At 40.0% G+C, this 19,770-nt stretch overlaps 1 protein-coding gene across 2 annotated transcripts in view; it reads right to left on the reverse strand.

The window, feature by feature from the left end:
* The window catches only part of LOC121303632 (BMP/retinoic acid-inducible neural-specific protein 1), a 121,188-nt gene that overhangs the window by 11,202 nt on the left and 90,216 nt on the right, over window positions 1–19,770 (reverse strand). For both annotated transcript variants that reach the window (XM_041234435.1, XM_041234436.1), the window contains 2 exons: window positions 19,160–19,396; window positions 17,247–17,469 (listed from right to left, as the gene is read on the reverse strand). In XM_041234435.1, the coding sequence (XP_041090369.1) occupies window positions 17,247–17,469; window positions 19,160–19,396 (460 nt within the window). The remainder of the gene's footprint in view (window positions 1–17,246; window positions 17,470–19,159; window positions 19,397–19,770) is intronic.

Raw genomic sequence — 19,770 nt, forward strand, 5'->3', positions numbered from 1 at the left:
ATGGTAATAACTGTTTGATTTTTGTGTAAAAATTTTTTAATATATTCTGTCGTATTACTTTCGTAATCACATCCAGATATGGAAACAAATTTGAAACGTTTAAAGTGATCACTACCGGTTGACGACGTGCGTTAGATAGTTATGTGAAGATAGTTATGTTCAATAGTTATGTGAAGATAGTTCTATCAATACAATCTATGGGTCTGACTCGGTGGAGTTATTACAAATAATTTACGGGAAGCGACAAGAAATCGCTGTTAACCTAAAATGATACCATAGAATGACGTTACGATCATCACGTTGGTTTCATAAAATGCTAGTAGTGCAACCAAAACTATGTTTAAATTTATATCTTTGCCATCAGAAACGGTAGTGGGCCTGGGACCCTGAATTAGAATGCTTTTCTCGAAAAGGAGCTTTAGTCCTGAATTACATGTTTCTAAAAGGTGTAGATATATATATATATATATATAATATATATATATCTATATATATATATATATATATATATATATATAGATGTTCACATGTTTCAGAATCTTCCTTGCTTCAGTGCCACACAAGTCCTGGCACTGTTTCAATTGCTTGTGCCTCTTGCCACTTTTGTCTAGATAGTAATATATGTCTATCAGGAGTTCGTCGATTCTTGTTGGTACATGGACAGAAGTGTTCTCTCTTTTTACAAAGGCAGCTACACCTTTATGTACACCCAGCATTACAGCTACATCTGCCCCAAATGCAATGCAATTTTTCCATGGTATTTCAGATCACTTCAACACTGTATCCACAGTCTTAAAGATATTTTCTCCTCACATGACGGTAAAGCAAGCAGCTGCGTTACCACTTCACCAATTTCTTCACTGAAGTAACGGATTACAACTGGATACAACAGAGTCTCGATGTCACTACTGGCGTCGGTTGCAATGGCAAAAAAATCACTTTTCCAAACCGAGGCCTGTTCAGTAGCTGAAACAGATGCTACAGTTTCAGCGATTGCTGTCGTTCTGCTCCTCGCACAGCCGTACTCGGAAGCAATTTTACTCTCAGGAAAAGCCACTTTCACAAGTGGGCCTGTGTGATCTGCAACGGCAATTGGTAAATTGTGCTCTAAAATGACGTTTGTAAACAGAGTATCTGCTTTAATCACATCATTTTTGCCATCTGTTTTAAAAAAAACTGTCCAATTATCTATTTTCCTGCGCTCCCTGTGCATTTCTCTTGTGTTTCGAGGTTCTGACGTGTTCATCAAGATCATTTTTTCCCCCATGCTTGACACTTAAATCTCACCTGCAGTACTCACAGTAAGCATGATGTTCTGATATCTTGCTTTTTTATGACTGTATACTTGTTGGTGTAATCTTCTTTGAACCTTTGTGCATTCAGCTATTATTTTACCATTTACTTGCTGCCGAGGCGCTATTATTATTATTATTATTTTTTTAAATATATCTTGGCTATCCATTGTGTCAAAGCCTTGACCACGGTGCATGTCTCATTGTAATTAGTATCGGGTACTGTATGTTTTTTTTTTTTTTTTTTTTAAACCACAAGCCAATTACAGCGCGTGAATCCGATGTGAACACACCCCAAAATACAAAAATGGAAATGTGGAAACTCACACCATCATTAACATAGAAGCACAAAAACAAAAACAAAATAACAAAAACAAATCAGAAGCACCCGTCTTGTTGCACTGACGCAAAAAAAAACAGCAGTTTTTTTTTGGCCCATATCACTGTATCAGAGCCTCAAAGCCCTAGCTACTACAGCCAAACCACAGCAGTTGGCATCTTGGGGTACACTATGGCAACTCGAAATGCGTCATAAAATCAGTAGTCCCAAAACAACACTAAAATTTGGTTGCAATTTCATTTAATACATTTCCCAATATAATTATTTACACTCAACTGTTCGAATTAGGGCTGTTTGTTTTATTCAATTTTTTTTTTCCTGGGGGAGCAAAATAATTAACACCAACATAAAATTTCTGTAAAGTTAATTTGCATTAATTTAAAATAAGCAACTACAAAATTTAGTCCATACCTAGTAGAAAAGCCGTAGCATGAGGAAATTCATTTAACTCAAGTTCGTCTAAATGAGAATTGACTGCATATTGTGACAAATTGAGGCTTGTTCCTTCTGGTACAGGGCAACTTGTCACAATCTCTGGGTTCTTGCTAACGCTGGTGTTCGACATAGGACACATTGACAACAGCCGTAGAGTTTAACAGACGATACCTGAGTGTTTGCTTGTTCAGCAGGGCACTTTGACAAATAGCGTCTTTTAGGACACAAATAAAATATAAATCAAACCAAAAATAATAATAACCCCTTCAGGAGTGCTAAATAAATATAATATATATATATATATATATATATATATATATATATATATATAGGCTGTGGCCGGTAGCAAAAAAAGTAATATTGTAATTTTATGATGTCTCTGTCAATCAAGGTTTAGCTTGAGCAAAAAAAAGTTTGTCTCACAAACTCAAACATGTCCAGTATTCAACACCAAGCCAATACAGATGCTGGAAAAAAATTGTATTATCCATCAAGAAAATGCAAACAACATCCAAGAAAACCAAAGCTGACTGGGCTCTGGTAAAATCTTATCTAATAGAATCAGAAAGCACAGAAATCCAGAAGAAATATCACTGGGTTCTGCGTCATTTCATAAATAAAACATTGAGCATTTCTACCTCTGGGCGTTGTGAAGCACGAGACGAAGCTGAGTGCCTCTAACCCCGAGAAGTCTGTATAATATACAGACACCCTGCATTTATAATCCAGGTAAAACTGCGGATTTGAAGGAAAAAAAAACATAAATCATGTTTAGGGCAAAAAATTATTAATTTTTTTTATTAAATATTCTTACGCCAATAAAGTAGTCCCATGTATAACTCTGAACTACACACTAAGTTAAGCTGAGTAAATTAATGTAATTAAAGTATGTAAAAGAAAGTTTTTGATAGTGTGCACATTGCCAGGGGGCGGGGTTGAGAGTTGTTTGAGCAAAACATATGTGAGGAATAATAATAAATTCAACGACGTCTCAGATTTCAGGCATTTGTTCAAGGTCCGTGTCAGAGAGGGGCGGATAATGTGTTAAAAATACATTATTTGAAGTGACAAAGCTTTGTTATCTTCCAGTTCATTTCATTGTTTGGTCGGCATGTCTACTTATTACTTTGGGTTTTTTTGCTAGTAATTGGTCACGCATTTTCATAGTTACAGCTGTACATTTGTAACCGCAAGTGTGTATGCAAGATGGTTACCGATACTTTAAATTCTGAGAGGCAGCGCAGTGATTTAGAACATGTGCCAAGGCTCGAACTGTCTGTATCTATCCAATATACGGTGAGCAGGAACCTCGCTCGACCAATCACAGTGCTTGTTTCATGTTCCATTGCCAGCCGACCTTAAATAATATATATATATATAGATATATATATATATTATTAGTATATATATATTATATATATATATATATTATATAATAGTATTATCATCATCTTCAGCCTTTTTCAATCCACTGCGCATGTAAGGCCTACAAGATTCTTCCACAAAAGTCTTATCTTGGCATTAAAAAAAAAAAAAAAAAAAAAACATGAAAATCCATCACAAGTAGCCCAGTGTATCCCTTAAGAATACACCATGCTCTTTGCTGTTGTTTGTTCCAGGAATGCAGTTGGCCTCTATGATCGAATCCTGCATGGTTGACTGCAGTGTGCAGACCAGAAGCAGACAGACTGGAGCAGGCATGATAACCTTGTTGACATTCCAGCCCCAGAGTCCCCTCCAGGGGCTGGCAGTGTTCAGACAGCAAGCTTCTTCTTTCTTGTGACTGGGTCCTTGCAACTGGTCAACATATGTAAGAATCAAACATAAAGGAGCAGCTTTATCACAAGTCAGAGTATGATTTTGATGGAGTTAAAGATACATTTTAGTGTTTCCATCCCAGCAATAAACAACTCTCAGTGTTACATTTAATAGAACTATGTGCCTGTGATTATCCGACGGGAGTTTTTAAAGGGGTTGTAGCTAAAAAAATAATTCCACAAATCTTTCCTGTTGTGTACTTTTATTAGCGACACATTTTATTGCAGTTTTGAATAAAACACATGCTATAATTCCAGTGTAAAACATATCTGGTACTACAATAGGTTAAATAAAGTTCTCTGTTTCTGTGGCTTACTCTCGGGAAATGGGTTACAATTGGTTGGTTGGTGACAGGAAGGAATCTTTACAGGAGTCAGGACAATTTAACACTTCAGGTAAAATGAAAAAAGAAGTGCAGCACTATCCCAAAGCATAACACATGCACACATTGAACCCAGTGTAGCACGAGATTTCATGTTAAAAATAAATACACGTTTGTTTCTTTCAGTTACGCACATTTGAGAACAATATAGAGAAAGGAAGTGCTACAATCACATACAGTGCCATGAAAAACTATTTCGCCCCTGTCTGATTTTCTGCTTTTTTGCATATTTTTGACACTGAATGTTATCAGATCTTCAACCAAAATATAATATTAGATAAAATGGACCCTGCATGAACAAATAACACAAAATTTTCATACTTATTTCATTTATTTATTAAAGAAAGTTATGCAACACCCAATGATCCCATGTGAAAAAGTAATCGCCCCCTTAGACTCAATAACTGGTTACGCCACCTTTAGCAGCAATAACTGCAACCAAACTCTTCCTGTAGTTACTGATCAGTCTCTCACAGCGCAATGGAGGAATTTTGGTACACTCCTTCATGCAGAACTGCTTCAACTCAGTGACATTTGTGGGTTTCAAGCATAAACTGCTCGTTTCAGGTCCTACCACAACATCTCAATGGGGTTTAGGTCCGGACTTTGACTAGGCCATTCCAAAACTTTAAATTTCTTGTTCTTCAACCATTCTGATGTAGACTTGCTTGTGTGTTTCGGATCATTGTCTTGCTGCATGACCCAGCTGCACTGACCCAGCTTCAGGGCCAGAGACGGATGGCCTAACATTCTCCTGTAGAATTATCTGATACAGAGCAGAATTCATGGTTCCTTCAATGATGGCAAGTCGTCCAGGTCCTGATGCAGCAAAGCATCCCCACACTACCACCACCATACTTGACTGCTGGTATGAGGTTCTTACTGTGGAATGCAGTGTTTGGTTTTCGCCAGACATAATGGGGCCCATGTTGGCCAAAAAGCTCTACTTTTGACTCATCTGTCCATAGAACATTGTTTCCGAACTCTTGAGGATCATCCAGGTGCTTTTTGGCAAACTTGAGAAGAGCATTCATGTTCTTCTTAGTGAGCAGTGGTTTCCGCCTTGCTATTCTGCCATGAATCCCATTTTTTCCCAGTGTCTTTCTGGTGGTGGAGTCATGATCACTGACCTTAGCCAAGGCGAGAGAGGCCTGCAGATCCATGGATGTTGTTCTAGGGTTCTTTGTGACTTCCTGGACTATTTTACGCCTTGATCTTGGAGAGATTATGGCAGGACAGCCACTCTTAGGAAGATTCATTACTGTCCCAAACTTTCTCCATTTGGACAATATGGCTCTGACTGTGGTTTGGTGGAGCCCAGAGCCTTAGAAATGGCTTTGTAACCCTTTCCAGATTGATAGGCATCAACAACTTTTTTCCGGAGGTCTTCAGGAATTTCTTTTGATCGTGGCATGATGTGCCTCTAGAACCTGTGTGCTGACAACTTCACTCTGATAGTAAGGGCCTGTGACGGAGAGCGAATGAATCCGAATCAAAAATCTCCCTCTCGACCAGTGAGGGGACTGTACAACAGGAGCTGCGGGCTTCCTACTGAATGGTTGGGCAGTTCATCCTGGGGACAGTCGGGAGCCGGCCATTCAGGAAGAGGGCGGCGTTACGGTACCTGGAGTCATCACCCTAGTACGGTGAGCGAAGTTTCAGTCATGAATTGGAGGAGACGTGATTGAACTAGCTATCGGAGGGGGCGGGGCTTAGGGTACTTTAGGGGGACGTGACGCCGTAATCGGCTCCTTTGTTGTGGTTAATGGGAGGAGACAAGGACGGAATTGTGAATGAAGTGTGGGTTCCTTGAGGAGTATTGTGTTTTGTTTTACCAGACGGCTGATACGAAGCTGGAGCTGCAGCAAGAAGCCCGGACCTGAACGCGCACGAGCACCACCACTCAGAGCACCGCACCTGCACCTGCACCAGAGCACCCAGTTTGGAGACGTGTTTTTGTGTTTATTATTTCGGGACTGCAACCCCTTTGTTTTGTAGCTGGTAATACCCATTGCTGGGTAGAACCAGCTTTATTATTTTGGGTCCAGTTTTCACTGGCAATACCCATTGCTGGGTAGAGCCAGCTTTATTATTTGAAACCCGGATTAAAAGGGGCATTAAAAGAAACCTGACCGGTAGACTTCGTGTTTGTCCTTTGTTGGAGCACCTCAACTCACCTATACACCGGGGCACTACAAACCACTTTGCCACAGGGCCAAAGTTAGATTTATATTGGGCAGGGCTGGCCCAAATCCGGCCTGATTGTTAACCAAAGTATTCAAACAGCTGACCCTAATTATCCCTTTAATTAGGTTGAGTTAACTGGGGGGGGGGGGGGGGGGGGAATAACTTTTTCACACCTGAAGATTGCATGTTTGATTACCCTGCACACCAAACAAATGAAAGAAGCACCAAACTTTGGTGTCATTTTTTCTCTCAGACTCCCTCTATATACTACTATAAACCACAAAAAGATCTGACCAAATTCAATGCGAAAAATGTGCAAAAATGCAGAAAATCAGACAGGGAGCAAATACTTTTTCACGGCACTGTACATACTAGAGTAAGAAGTTATTTGGCCATTTCATGCTGGTGTTATAAAAACAACTTTGTTCTTCATTTTACCCCTACAAATGTGTTTCAGGGATCAGGCTGATTTAGGAACAAACACCCACCTAATGATTCAGTATTGTATATGGATGACATGTGGGCTGCACTTGGGGAACATCATCCACATTTAGATATTTTGCCTATTTTTGAAGAAGGTATTTAGTAAACAAGGGTTAATGGGCAGTACATCTCCCATGCCAGTCTTAACAAAATGGATAACATCTTGGAGCCACTGTCCTGTGAGACGGCTTGTTAATTAAAGTCATGTTTTTGAAGATGGGAGCAATACTCTAGTCAGAGAATCAAATATATTTAGTAAGAGTCCCATGAAACACAAAACAAACCAGCAAGGTTGGTTGAATACTTTTTTGAGTCACTGTATGTATCAGGGTGCAGTGGGATGGTTTTGTGTGTACAGTATTAGAAGAGCTAAAAAGGAAGGAGTCTGAGCTGGCTGATCACAGGGAGGAGTCTGGCAGTGCAAAGGGAATGCAGCTACGTGAGTACAGCCCCTACGCTGGAGTTAATAATGCACCGAAGTGCAGTGTTTTGTTTTTGTGTTTGTGTTGCATAGGACTAGGAGATGGGAGCTGCAGCTACCTGGTTATTTTCTGTTTGAGACTGAAAACCCGGTGTATATCCTCCCGATGCCATTGCTGGTAGAGGGGTGGATTTATTATTTAATTTAATAAATAATACAGACATTTTGGATACTGAAAGCGCTTGCTTCAACATTCACTTGCTTACCCACACCTCGTGACAATGCTATTAACTGCCTTGCAGACCGCTGGAAGGCAAACGTTCAAGTTCACATCCAATACTGTATATTTCCAATGGAATGGTTAAGAGTCCAGCCATGCATCACAAAATGAATGTGTCCAGCAGCTGACCAGTGATGGTGTGGCTTTATGAACCCAGGAGGAAACGTTCAATGTGTAGGATTAGCATTCCTTGAATGCCTAGCATGAGGGGTTTAGTAGAAATATTTAACATTGTATTTCTGTAAGTACAGTGCACAGCCATAAGTGAAGTGTACAAAATGTGATAATAGACTGTAAACGATCCTCACACTCACGGAGTTCATTGTCCCTAAGACCAGACCCAGAACACAGAAATGGAATTGCTTTAGCGCTGACGCGCACTTTTAATAAACACCAATCAAATAAATTAAACAAAACAGAAACAAACACCTAGCTCTCTCCTGGAGCTCTAACATTAACGGGAACCTAACTAAACATTCAGGACGGCTAAGCCGTTTACCTGACACCAACACCAAATACAAACTCACACGGGCTTCACTCCGTACTTCACCTTCGATACGACTGCTCACTCACACAGTCAGGCTCTTCTCTCAGCAGCCTGGAACAGACTGGCTGCCTCTCTTAAATACCCTGCACCTGGCTCTAATTTACAACTACCATCAGGTGCAGGGGATTACTAAACAATTACACAATTAAACCCCATAATACCCAAATGTGCATTCTCACAAGGTTTTTAGCAGGGAAGGATTTTAACCCCCTCCCTGGTACCTTACAAGACTTAAAATAATTCTATCCCTTACATTATTCCTTCCTATCGGCAGCACTGTAACTATGGAAACAGGACTAGACTACATGTACCATAGTGAAGGTTTTCTTTTCTCTCTATCACTGATTTTGGTCTATAAAGAAAATAAATGTGCTAATATCACACTGTTATTAAAATCGCATTACATTTAATGCTCTCTTTATCAAGAGCAGTGATGTGATGGGTTTCAAGTGTGATTAATAATCAGCTATATTGTGTTAACTTTATTTAACAGTGTTCTCTGCAGTTTTACTTCTAAAACTACAGTGAAGCATGGTTATCATGGCAAGTGACCAATAAAATGTGGTCTAATAGGAGAGTGCTCCAACTGTTGAAGTTAGGTGACACATTAAAACCATAGTTTTATTTTAAAAAGCCTGGCTAACACTTTATTGAAGAGAAGTTGTTTATAAACTATTCTAATGTAAAGTATGCCATTTTTTTTTTTTAAAGACAGTTTGTAGTTTATAGCCCTTTGGTCTTATTAGAGAGGTAATGTAACTGTGGTTGGTTTGGTGAATCTGGGACTGCAGATGGTGGTCTCATAATAAATACAGGGGTGGCCTTAATATTGAAGGGGAATTTACATTGCTGTCAATCGAAGTGGCAGTGTAGAAAAGTGGCCTTAATTGTGAGGTTGTCCAGTGACCGAGTGAGAGCTGCACCGTTCCCCAGTGATCGAGGGAGAGCTGCACCGGTCTCCAGTGATCGAGGGAGAGCTGCACTGGCCTCCAGTGATCGAGGGAGAGCTGCACCAGTCTCCAATGATCAAGTGAGAGCTGCAACGGTCCCCTGTTATCGAGTGAGAGCTGCACCGGTCCCCAGTGATCGAGAGAGAGCTGCACCGGTCTCCAGTGACCAAGGGAGAGCTGCAACGGTCCCCTGTTATCGAGTGAGAGCTGCACCGGTCCCCAGTGATCGAGGGAGAGCTGCACCGGTCTCCAGTGACCAAGGGAGAGCTACATCGGTCTCTAATGATCGTGGGAAAGCTGCACCGGTCCCCAGTGACCAATTGAGAGCTGCACCAGTCTGCAGTGACTGAGGGAGACCTGCACCAGTCTCCAGTGACTGAGTGAGAGCTGCACTGGTCTCCAGTGACCCAGGAGAGCTGCACCGGTCCCCAGTGACCGATTGAGAGCTGCACCGGTTCCCAGTGATTGAGTGAGAGCTACACCGGTCTCCAGTGACCGATTGAGAGCTGCATTGGTTCCCAGTGATCGAGTGAGAGCTACACCGGTCTCCAGTGACCAATTGAGAGCTGCACCAGTTCCCAGTGACCGAGGGAGAGCTACACCGGTTTCCAGTGACTGACTGAGAGCTGCACTGGTTCCCAGTGATCGAGGGAGAGCTGCACCGGTCTCCAGTGACCGAGTGAGAGCTGCACTGGTCCCCAGTAATCGAAGGAGCCGAACCGGTCCCCAGTGACCCAGGAGAGTTGCACCGGTCCCCAGTGATCGAGGGAGAGCTGCACCGGTCCCCAGTGATCGAGGGAGAGCTGCACCGGTCCCCAGTGATCGAGGGAGAGCTGCACCGGTCTCCAGTGACCGAGGGAGAGCTGCACCGGTCTCCAGTGACCGAGGGAGAGCTGCACCGGTCTCCAGTGATCGAGGGAGAGCTGCACCGGTCTCCAGTGATCGAGGAAGAGCAGCACTGGTCTCCAGTGACCCAAGAGAGCTGCACCAGTCTCCAATGATCGAGGAAGAGCTGCATCGGTCTCCAATGATTGAGGGAGAGCTGCACCGGTCTCCAATGATCGAGGAAGAGCTGCATCGGTCTCCAATGATCGAGGGAGAGCTGCACCGGTCTCCAATGATCGAGGAAGAGCTGCATCGGTCTCCAATGATCGAGGGAGAGCTGCACCGGTCTCCAGTGACCAAGGGACAGCCGCACCGGTCTCCAGTAACCAAGGGAGAGCCGCACCGGTCTCCAGTGACCAAGGGAAAGCCGCACCAGTCTCAAGAGTTAGGAGACTACCTGCAGCTCTCATCTCCACTGCAAGAGGGAGACTACCTGCAGCTCCCGTCTCCACCACCAGAGGGAGACTACCTGTATCCCCCCCCTCCACCACCAGAGGGAAAACACTGGTTGCTCTCGCCTCCACCTCCGCAGGAAGACTGTCTGCAGCTCCCACCTCCACCACAAGAGGGAGACTACATGCAGCCTGCATCGCATTACTGCCGGTAATGACAAATTATGATACCTAAATAATTTTTCTGTGCGAGGTCTATTTATATACATATATATTATTTAAAAAAAAAAAAAAGGTTTTATATAAAACAAGATTTTGTACTATACTATATGATATGATATATAACTATATATATATATATATATATATATATATATATATAGATATAATTATATGATATAATATTATTGTAAGGTACCAGGGAGGGGGTTAAAATCCTTCCCTGCTAAAAACCTTGTGAGAATGCACATTTGGGTGTTATGGGGTTTAATTGTAATTGTTTTAATGATTTAGTTAATCCTCGGCACCTGATCGTAATTATAAATTAGAGACAGGTGCAGGGTATTTGGGGAGGCAGCCAGACTGATCGGGGCTGCTGAGTGAAGAGCCCGACTGCGTGTGTGTCCAGTCGTATTGAAGAGAGTGCTGAGAGAAGCCCGTTTTGGTGTTTGTCAGGTAAACGGCTTAGCCGTCCTGTGGTTTAGTAAGGAACCAGTCTATGTTTAGTCAGAGCTCCAAGAGGGAGCTAGGCGTTTGTTTTGTTTTCATTTCTGTGTTTATTAAAAAGTGCACGTCAGCGCCGTAAAAATCAATTTTTGTGTCCTGGGTCAATCTTAAAGGGACAACGAACTCCGTGAGTGCGAGGATCGTTTACAATATATATATATATATATATATATATATATATATATATATATATTTGAGTTGTTGTTATAATATGTATCTGTAATAAAATAAAATTTGTGAAAAATAAAATGAAACATTATAATAAAAACCCTAAAGAATTTCACAGGGCTCTATGATATTCCAAGCTCTTTTAGAGCTGCACTTTTGGAGGTGAGCGTTGAGCTCCTTCCGCAGTCACCAGCTTTGTCAGTCCCCCTGGGGTTCTTCTGAGAAAAGACTGCTGCTCTTTTCCAATTAGTGGACCTTGTTTGTGTCGCTGAAAGGGGTCCATTCACTTTTTACAGCAGACAATTCTTTTTACACCTCAGGGGTGGACCCTGTACTCATGGGTAAGCAAGCACAATGAATGGCCAGCAGCACTGTATGCATCTTTGGCCAGGCTCCATAACAGGGATTTACGGCTCCTATATACCTCTGTGTCTTCATTTCTTTCATTCGGGGACAGCGTTACAGCTAAACTGGCAGGAGAACTACATCTTAGAAGCTGTTTCATTTTCTTCCCTACCCATGTTAAATGAATCTTCAGCTGTTTGAGTACTTTCTAAAGGCTTGTATGTGTACATACTTTTAAATATGATGCTATAAATTATCACTCCTGGGTGCTTTGTCATAGTAAATAGCCTGTTTATTTTGACCACTCCAACTTTCTGGGTTAAATACCTAAATCATGTTACTACTTTTGTTCCAAAAGGAATAGAACACCAAAACAGATAAACTAATAAACAATGTGACACATATCTTAAAGTACATGTCTGAGTTGTTCATGTCTGCTTAAGTAACTGTGTTGCCTTGTTTATTTGAGTAAAAGCTTTGAGAAAGTAGCATTTTATTTGTGTCAGGCTCCTCTATCTAATGTGTTTATTATTATGATGACGTGTGAGCAGTACATTTTCTGTGGAAGTGGTATTCAGTGTAGAAAGCACGGTCTATTGTCTGTAATAAAAATCCTTTAAGTGATATCAGGCTTCATTAACCATGAGTGAGAGGTGACAAAATAAACAATAGGGTTACCTGGCATGTGTTAACACCATATACTGCTAGTTCTTATTTCTGTGATGTGTATAATAGTTTACCCCATGTTTATACAATATGATGCATTAAACACAGCTTGTCCGAACTGACCTCAGTGTTTCATGCTTTACTGTTCCTGTTCAGTATGTGATTTACCAAGCCTGCCCTGCGATGTCCTAATCCTCCCTACACTGTGCTATGCATATACAGCAAACCACAGTGCATGTTTATAAAAATATCTGATCAACAAGAATTCGTCAGTGTTACTTAGACTGGTTACTATCCAAATACATTTCACAGGACAACTGGATGCATGTGTAATGCAGTGGTCTGCATAGACTGCTTGTGCTAAACACCTTGGCTTAGAAACACTGCTGCAAAGACATTTAGGCATTATGTGTGAAGGATATTTTATGATGAGCATTTTCCATGTTAAAAAACAAACAAACAAAAAAAAAAAAGCACAACAGCACTGGGGTGATGCGAACAATACATCCACACAAATAATCTTTTGGCGCACTGTGCCGTGCATGGCTTAATATCACAGCTAGCAATAACAGTTTTCTCTATACAGTATGTTCCCTTGGCAAACCAATTTGACAACATACTGAAATCAGAATATATTGAACAAATATATTACTGCAGGGGTTCTCAACCTGTGGTCCGCAGACTCCTACCTTCGCAGGGGGTCCCAGGGAAAACAAAATAAAAATGCCTCCTCACATTGGCAAGCCCAATTTCACAAGGCAAATCATCTTCGGTGATTTAGCACCTGCCGTTGTATTACACTGCAAGTGACGTGTTTAACCTGGTGACTAAATCAGATCACATGCTGCAACTCGCTGCAAGTTAGAAGCAACCCCACGTTGTTCATCCTGCTATGGGAGATATCAGCAATGGACAGCTGGATAAGAACAGGTTCTTTAAACAAAGCCAGTGAAAATGAAGTGGCAGTGTACTACAGAGGCGGCACGTCAGCAGAGGCAAGTGAGGCATGGCCTCACCAATAATTCCCAAAGGCTAAAAAATCATTTTGCATATTCTTTTTCTTTAATTGAGAAGCACATTTAATCACAGTTAAGCATATATATATTTAATAAGTTTAAGGCCACAGAAGCACTTGTGACATTACTTAAAAGTCACAACTCACTTTCACCAGTAGCGAAAACAACACCAGAAATCTGGAACAATGTAGTGCTGTCGCATTGCTACGTGAGGCACATACCTTGAGCACCTCAGAAAGCTGCTTGTTACCAAAGAAACTAACCATGCTGGGGTCCCTTTATGAAGGCGTTGCTAGAGTAACCACAGCCTGGTGAGGCGGCACTTGGATTGTTAGAATTTGTGCAATTTTAATTTTTTCAGTAATGGCTTTAGTTGAATTTGATATTATACCTGACCTGAGGAAATACGTTTTACAGTAAGAGCCCAAAAAGAGAGACGTTCAGTTGTTAAGGATGGCAGAATAACACTAGCACTGGAGACTTGAAGAAAGACGATAAACGAACGCGGCAAGGAGTCAGTAAAATGGCAGGCAGCTCTGTGAACAAACTATTGTTGGCCATATTTCCTTCTTTCAACTGAATAAGGCAAAGTTTCATCTCTTTTAATGGTTGTACAACTGTCAATTTCTTGCCACAACAAGACAAGCTGCCTTGTTCGTTTTGAATGAATGATTTTGTGATATTGTATTTGTGTCTTTATAGCTAATGTTCCACGCTGGTGTCACACAATGACTTGTAGAATTAAATACTATGTGGTTTTAAGATTCGGATTTGCGAATTGATTATACAAAGTTGTATCTGCAATTCTGTAAGTTGTGTGTTGTTTACAGTGCTAATGTTGCTTTTTTTAATTGATGGGGGTGTATTTTACACAGCAACTGCAGGCTTATTTGAATGCATTAAAATGCTGTCAGCAGAGGCATATATGAAATCAGCTGAACAATGTGCATCTACTTTTAGTGAGTTAGCCATTGAATGGGGGTTGGTATAATTATTTAGTGACATGTGCCTCACCTGTCAAACAAGTCATGAGCCGCCACTGGTGGAGTAGGTGGAACCCTGCAACATGTAGATGTACAGCCAGGGTTCTTGCCAGGTCTTCTCCCCGGCTGAAAAACCCTATCCGCCCGTCTTGCAGATGCTACTGTGCCCTTAAAAATAAGGTTGATTGCGCTTCTAGCAGACTAGATCAGTTGCACATTGCTGGGTGAAAAAAAACTTGTGACAGGTTCACATATAGAGGCTGTACACCTTTAAGAAGAAAGGCATGATGTGATATCAGCTGAACACTTGTCAGCTGACATATAAATGCTTAAGTGCAGAGGTGCTGGATTATTACACTCCGGTTTCATGCAACAGTTATGATGGAGACCAAACGAGTATCAGTACTGTTGTGTAAAAAAAAAAATGGTTAAAATGAACAGTTGCATTAAAAAAAAAACAGCAAAAAACAAAACTAGACTTGCATTAACAAACTGCCCTGAAAACTTAAGATAACATAACAAAGAAAACAATTTAAATGAAGTAATAAGCTCAATAATTAAGTTAAAAAGGAAGTGAAAAGGTTCCCTTTTTTTGTGAACTCCAATAACCCTGTGTTATCTTTCCCCAGTCAAATCGTAGAGTGTTTAAATAGGCACGGGAATTTACCAGAATAAAAAACAGAAGTGAAAAAGAAAATGTACAACATAAATAAGCACAACCAGATACAGTCAACAAAAGAAAACACATTATTCAAATTCTTTGTCGTATTATGTATTTAAGGTAAGGCAAGTTTATTTTTCCGTTAAAAATGCTCCTGGCTATAATGTTCTGCCGCCCAACCATACAGAATTCCTGGGGAGTACCCTGACAGCGATACTTGGACCGGCAGAGAAGAGGAGCCGCTATCGCAGCGTGTCGTATGTTACGAGGTGTTGTCGAATGAAACTTTGAAGCTAGCTAATCTTTGGTGTCACTTACAAATGACTCAAAATCAGTGGATTAGAAATCCATTAGTGAATGTTAACAGTGAAATGCACATGAACTTGACATCAAAGGAGTAAGACAGCCTAACAGCTTTCATGTGACAGCTCTTTAAAGTTAGTCTTCATGCAACAAAATCTGACTGCATTTGTTTACACATTCGCCATCACATAATCTTGTTGGGTTGAACTCAAAGTATCGGAGTAGGCTGGATGTGGAACCAAATTTAAAGCTAAAACTGTCATCACTCCAGCTGGACATTTTCAGGCTGTGACATCACTGAAACAGCACCAGCTATCTCATTAGGTAAGTGAATCAATTTCCCATATGGCATTGTTATCAATTGCCGTACTATAGTGTAAAGCAAAATTAATTGAATGTCCTTGTATAGCAACTGTGTCACTATGACAGTAGTACATGGCTGTCCACAAAATGTTTGGCAATTCAAAAAGGTTGGGAATCACTGTATTACTGATTTAGTAACACGGCCGGCCATCTGCAGCCTAAAAAACGTACCATATCTGGCCTGTGTCATATCTGAGAACGTATTTAAAATTGCAAACGAAAAAAAATAAGGGGCATTTGTACTACAGTGGAAGATATGCTGTGTCCTATACTGAGAAGTTAGAATGAAGTTATCCTAGATGCAAAATTAGACAAATGTTTCAACCAAAAAATGTCGTCTTTCCTTCCATACAGTATATTCAATTGCGGCTCGATGAAGCCATACAAAAAAAAAAAAAAAAATGTTGATTATGTAAAGATCCTGAGATAATTTAATCTCAGGCTCTCAATATTACCATTCCACTATCTCATAATCACAAGATCATTTAAATCTCAGGATCTTGATATTACCATTCCACTATCTCATAATCACAAGATCATTTAAATCTCAGGATCTCGATATTACCATTCCGCTATCTCGTGATCACAAGATCATTTAAATCTCAGGATTTCAATATTACCATTCCGCTATCTCGTGATCACAAGATCATTTAAATCTCAGGATTTCAATATTACCATTCCGCTATCTCGTGATCAAAAGATCATTTAAATCTCAGGATCTCAATATTACCATTCCGCTATCTCGTGATCACAAGATCATTTAAATCTCAGGATCTCGATATTACCATTCTGCTATCTCGTGATCACAAGATCATTTAAATCTCAGGATCTTGATATTACCATTCCACTATCTCATAATCACAAGATCATTTAATTCTCAGGATCTCAATATTACCATTCCGCTATCTCGTGATCACAAGATCATTTATCCCAGGTCTTTCTAAAAAATGCAAGTCAGTACTTTAGTTCTCTTGAGATAATTTATGTCAGGATTTTGACAGTACAAGTCGTTTTGTCGAGATCACAAGATAAATTATTTCAGGAAAACTGTGTAATGACTTCCGTGTTCGAGATCCTGGGATAAATTATCTTGAGATCATGAGATAAGGGAATGTTAATATTGAGATCCTGAGAAATTACTTTGTGACCAATACTTTTCTGCTTGAGTTTTCTATAATACTTTACTCGCAGTATTGTATCATTTTCATTCACAGCTCACTGGCAGGCCTATCTTTTGTACTCTTTTGCTGTCTTATTAATGACAACAACAACACAATTAATAGAAGATACACTAACACACAGATTAAAATTATATTAGAAAAATATAAAACTGATTAAACATATGCAAAACATGATTTATAAAAAACAAATTCTTTCTGCAGTTTTTTTTTAGTGTTATCAAACCACATCACTGTGTAGGGCTAATGGAGTACCCACGACGTATATACAATTACCAAAAGCTAAAACAAAACAAGTTCACCAAAATTCTGTTTAAAAAAAAAAAAGAATGCTAAAGACAACACATGAAGAATACTGTACCACAAACACTAACCAAACACTAATACAGGCCTTTAGCGGCACTCTATGGAATGTAGAGCTTTACCTTTCTCTAGGCATCTGGTGGTTTGGATTGTGATGGCAGCGGATACTAAGGCCAAACAATTTCCGAGCCGTGCGTTGCATTTTCAGCTTATGGGCCTCCATGGAGCTTTGCAGGAGTCTGTAGCGGGACTGCAGGTCCCAGTCATTCCCCCAGAGCTGGTGAACACTGCTGACGGGCAAGAAGTGAGTCGAAGGAAGCCTCTTGAGAAAAGACTTAAATTCATCTGGAAAATAAAAACACCACAAACAAGGAACAGGAATATTACAATTTAGATTAAACAATAAACGATTGCCTCTGTTTGGAAGATCATTCAATCATTTGACCTTTTTTGGCTATATGTTGGGTGCGCCATTGTTCAGATGAAGTGAATGAACCCCAGTGAGTCTTGATATTTCATGTTAGAAAGTAAAGTAACTGCCCAAGACCAAATCTTAAGCTCCATAGTACAAAGCTTTTAGCTATAGGCTATGCAATCAGTGCCAGTACGAAGCTCTTAGGGTTAGCAATCACTGGCAGTTATTTGTATGAATGGCTATTCAAGTAGTTAAAGTGATATTGTGCATGAAATATAACAAGTCTGCTTTCTAAGTGTTAATGCCTCCTTTTTGTTCCCTAGCAACATTACATTTTTAATGGCTTTTACCTACTTGAAATATCTTACAGGGGTGCAATTTGTGGTACTCTGGTGCTAGAATCTAGCACTATAGCGCCACATGTGCACTCCTGCCTTATATTATAGAAATGATCAGACTGAGAAAAATAAATCATTCTAAAAAGCAATTTTATAAGAAGATATTCAAAGAGGCAAACGCTACCTTATAAGGAAATTTATAATATATATATATATATATATATATATTATATATATATAATATATATATATATATATATATATATATATATATATATATAGACCAAACATTCATTAGACGGGAAGTCAGATAATGTTTCAGCTGTTGCTTTCTTCATTGCCTACAGTTTGGAGCAAAGCGATTTTTCCAGATCTGAACACAGGAGTGCTTGTTGAAAGAGGCAAACGCAATCTTCCATTCTGATAAAGTATTACTTCACTGGATAAACGAAAACAACCTTCAATAACACATTTTGCTGTTTTGTAAATCCAACCTGCAGAATGTGACATGTTTTGTGTCCCGAATGGTTTATCATGAGTTTCCAACTGAACTACACAACTACTGAAGCCTTACAAGCACATAGGTAAGTTCTGATACCTAAGTATTTTTCACCTGATACAAGCGTTTTTAAAGGCTAAGTATGAACCGACACGACACACCAGCTGCTGTCTGCCTGCATATTCCCACCCTAAAGACCCCCATCCAATGCTTATAAAGTGTGCACTCTAGTCTAATGGGCTAACAAACACAATTCCAGTAAAATATTACCTAACATGAGCTATTATTCATTTGAAGTCTCAATTTCCCGTAGAAAAGACACACACATCATAGTAGCAGTGTATCTGATTTGTAATGGAATTTTGTGCACCTTCAGATGACCTCTCAGATAGAATGGAGGGATGTGAAAGTGCACCAATACATCAACGTATCACAAAATGTGTTTGTGTTTTATATAGGAAAATATGAAACATAAGAAATGATGGCAACACATCTCAGGTAAGAAGGAATTCTTTTGTTAGCTCTTAGTACTGGTACTGCTTTTGTTCTTGCTAATGAAAGGCACAATTGTACAGGCTACTTTCAAGAATTACAGAAAGGGGAGATTATGAAACTGAAATGTATTTATTTATTTATTTTTTGGATGCCATTTTGGATCTCTTATGCATGGTGGTATGCAGTTGACTGCGAGCGGTACACTAGGGGCAATAGACTTGAAAATCACAATAGTGTCTAGTGAATTACTCCAAGCCCCTTCATAATGCTTACAGATTTGTTCTTTACCTGAATTTTCAAAGTCCTTGTAGGCCGTTGCGCAGGACTCAGTCATGCCTGCTAGTGTATTCTCCATTATTTGGATATCGGTGGTTGGGCAGTTGCATTGTGGGAACTCTTCACCACACTGACAAATGCACTGGCTGTTTCGACACAGGTACTCTCCTTCTCCATTGCACATGATGTAACTGAGTGCCGACTGGACAAACTTTTCCTGGAGGTATTCAGGGAAAATGACTTGCAGACCTGCAGAGGAAGAAAGACATAAGAAGTTGTTCAATAATAATAATTAATTTTATCGAGCGCCTGATTGTGATCAACAAATATTAAAAAGGTAGAAGTCAAGCAGAGTTAATGTAAAGGTTTAAAAAACAAAAACATTTATCTGTTTACACACGCAATGTTTTCACTGGCTCCCCCCTTTGTTGTGCTGGATTGGTTCTGTGCTTCTTGTTTTGAAGTGTTACTGGACAAGCTTTAGGGTTTAAAACACAATGCATTATGTTCTCAAGCTGGCTGCTTTGTTGTATGTATTCCTGCAATATCTTTTTCAACACAATTTTGATTGATTTGATATTTTTTATTAACATATCCTTGGTCATAGGTTCGTTTTGACTAGT

Source organism: Polyodon spathula, chromosome 34 (assembly GCF_017654505.1).
Source record: "Polyodon spathula isolate WHYD16114869_AA chromosome 34, ASM1765450v1, whole genome shotgun sequence".
Lineage (NCBI taxonomy): Eukaryota > Metazoa > Chordata > Actinopteri > Acipenseriformes > Polyodontidae > Polyodon > Polyodon spathula.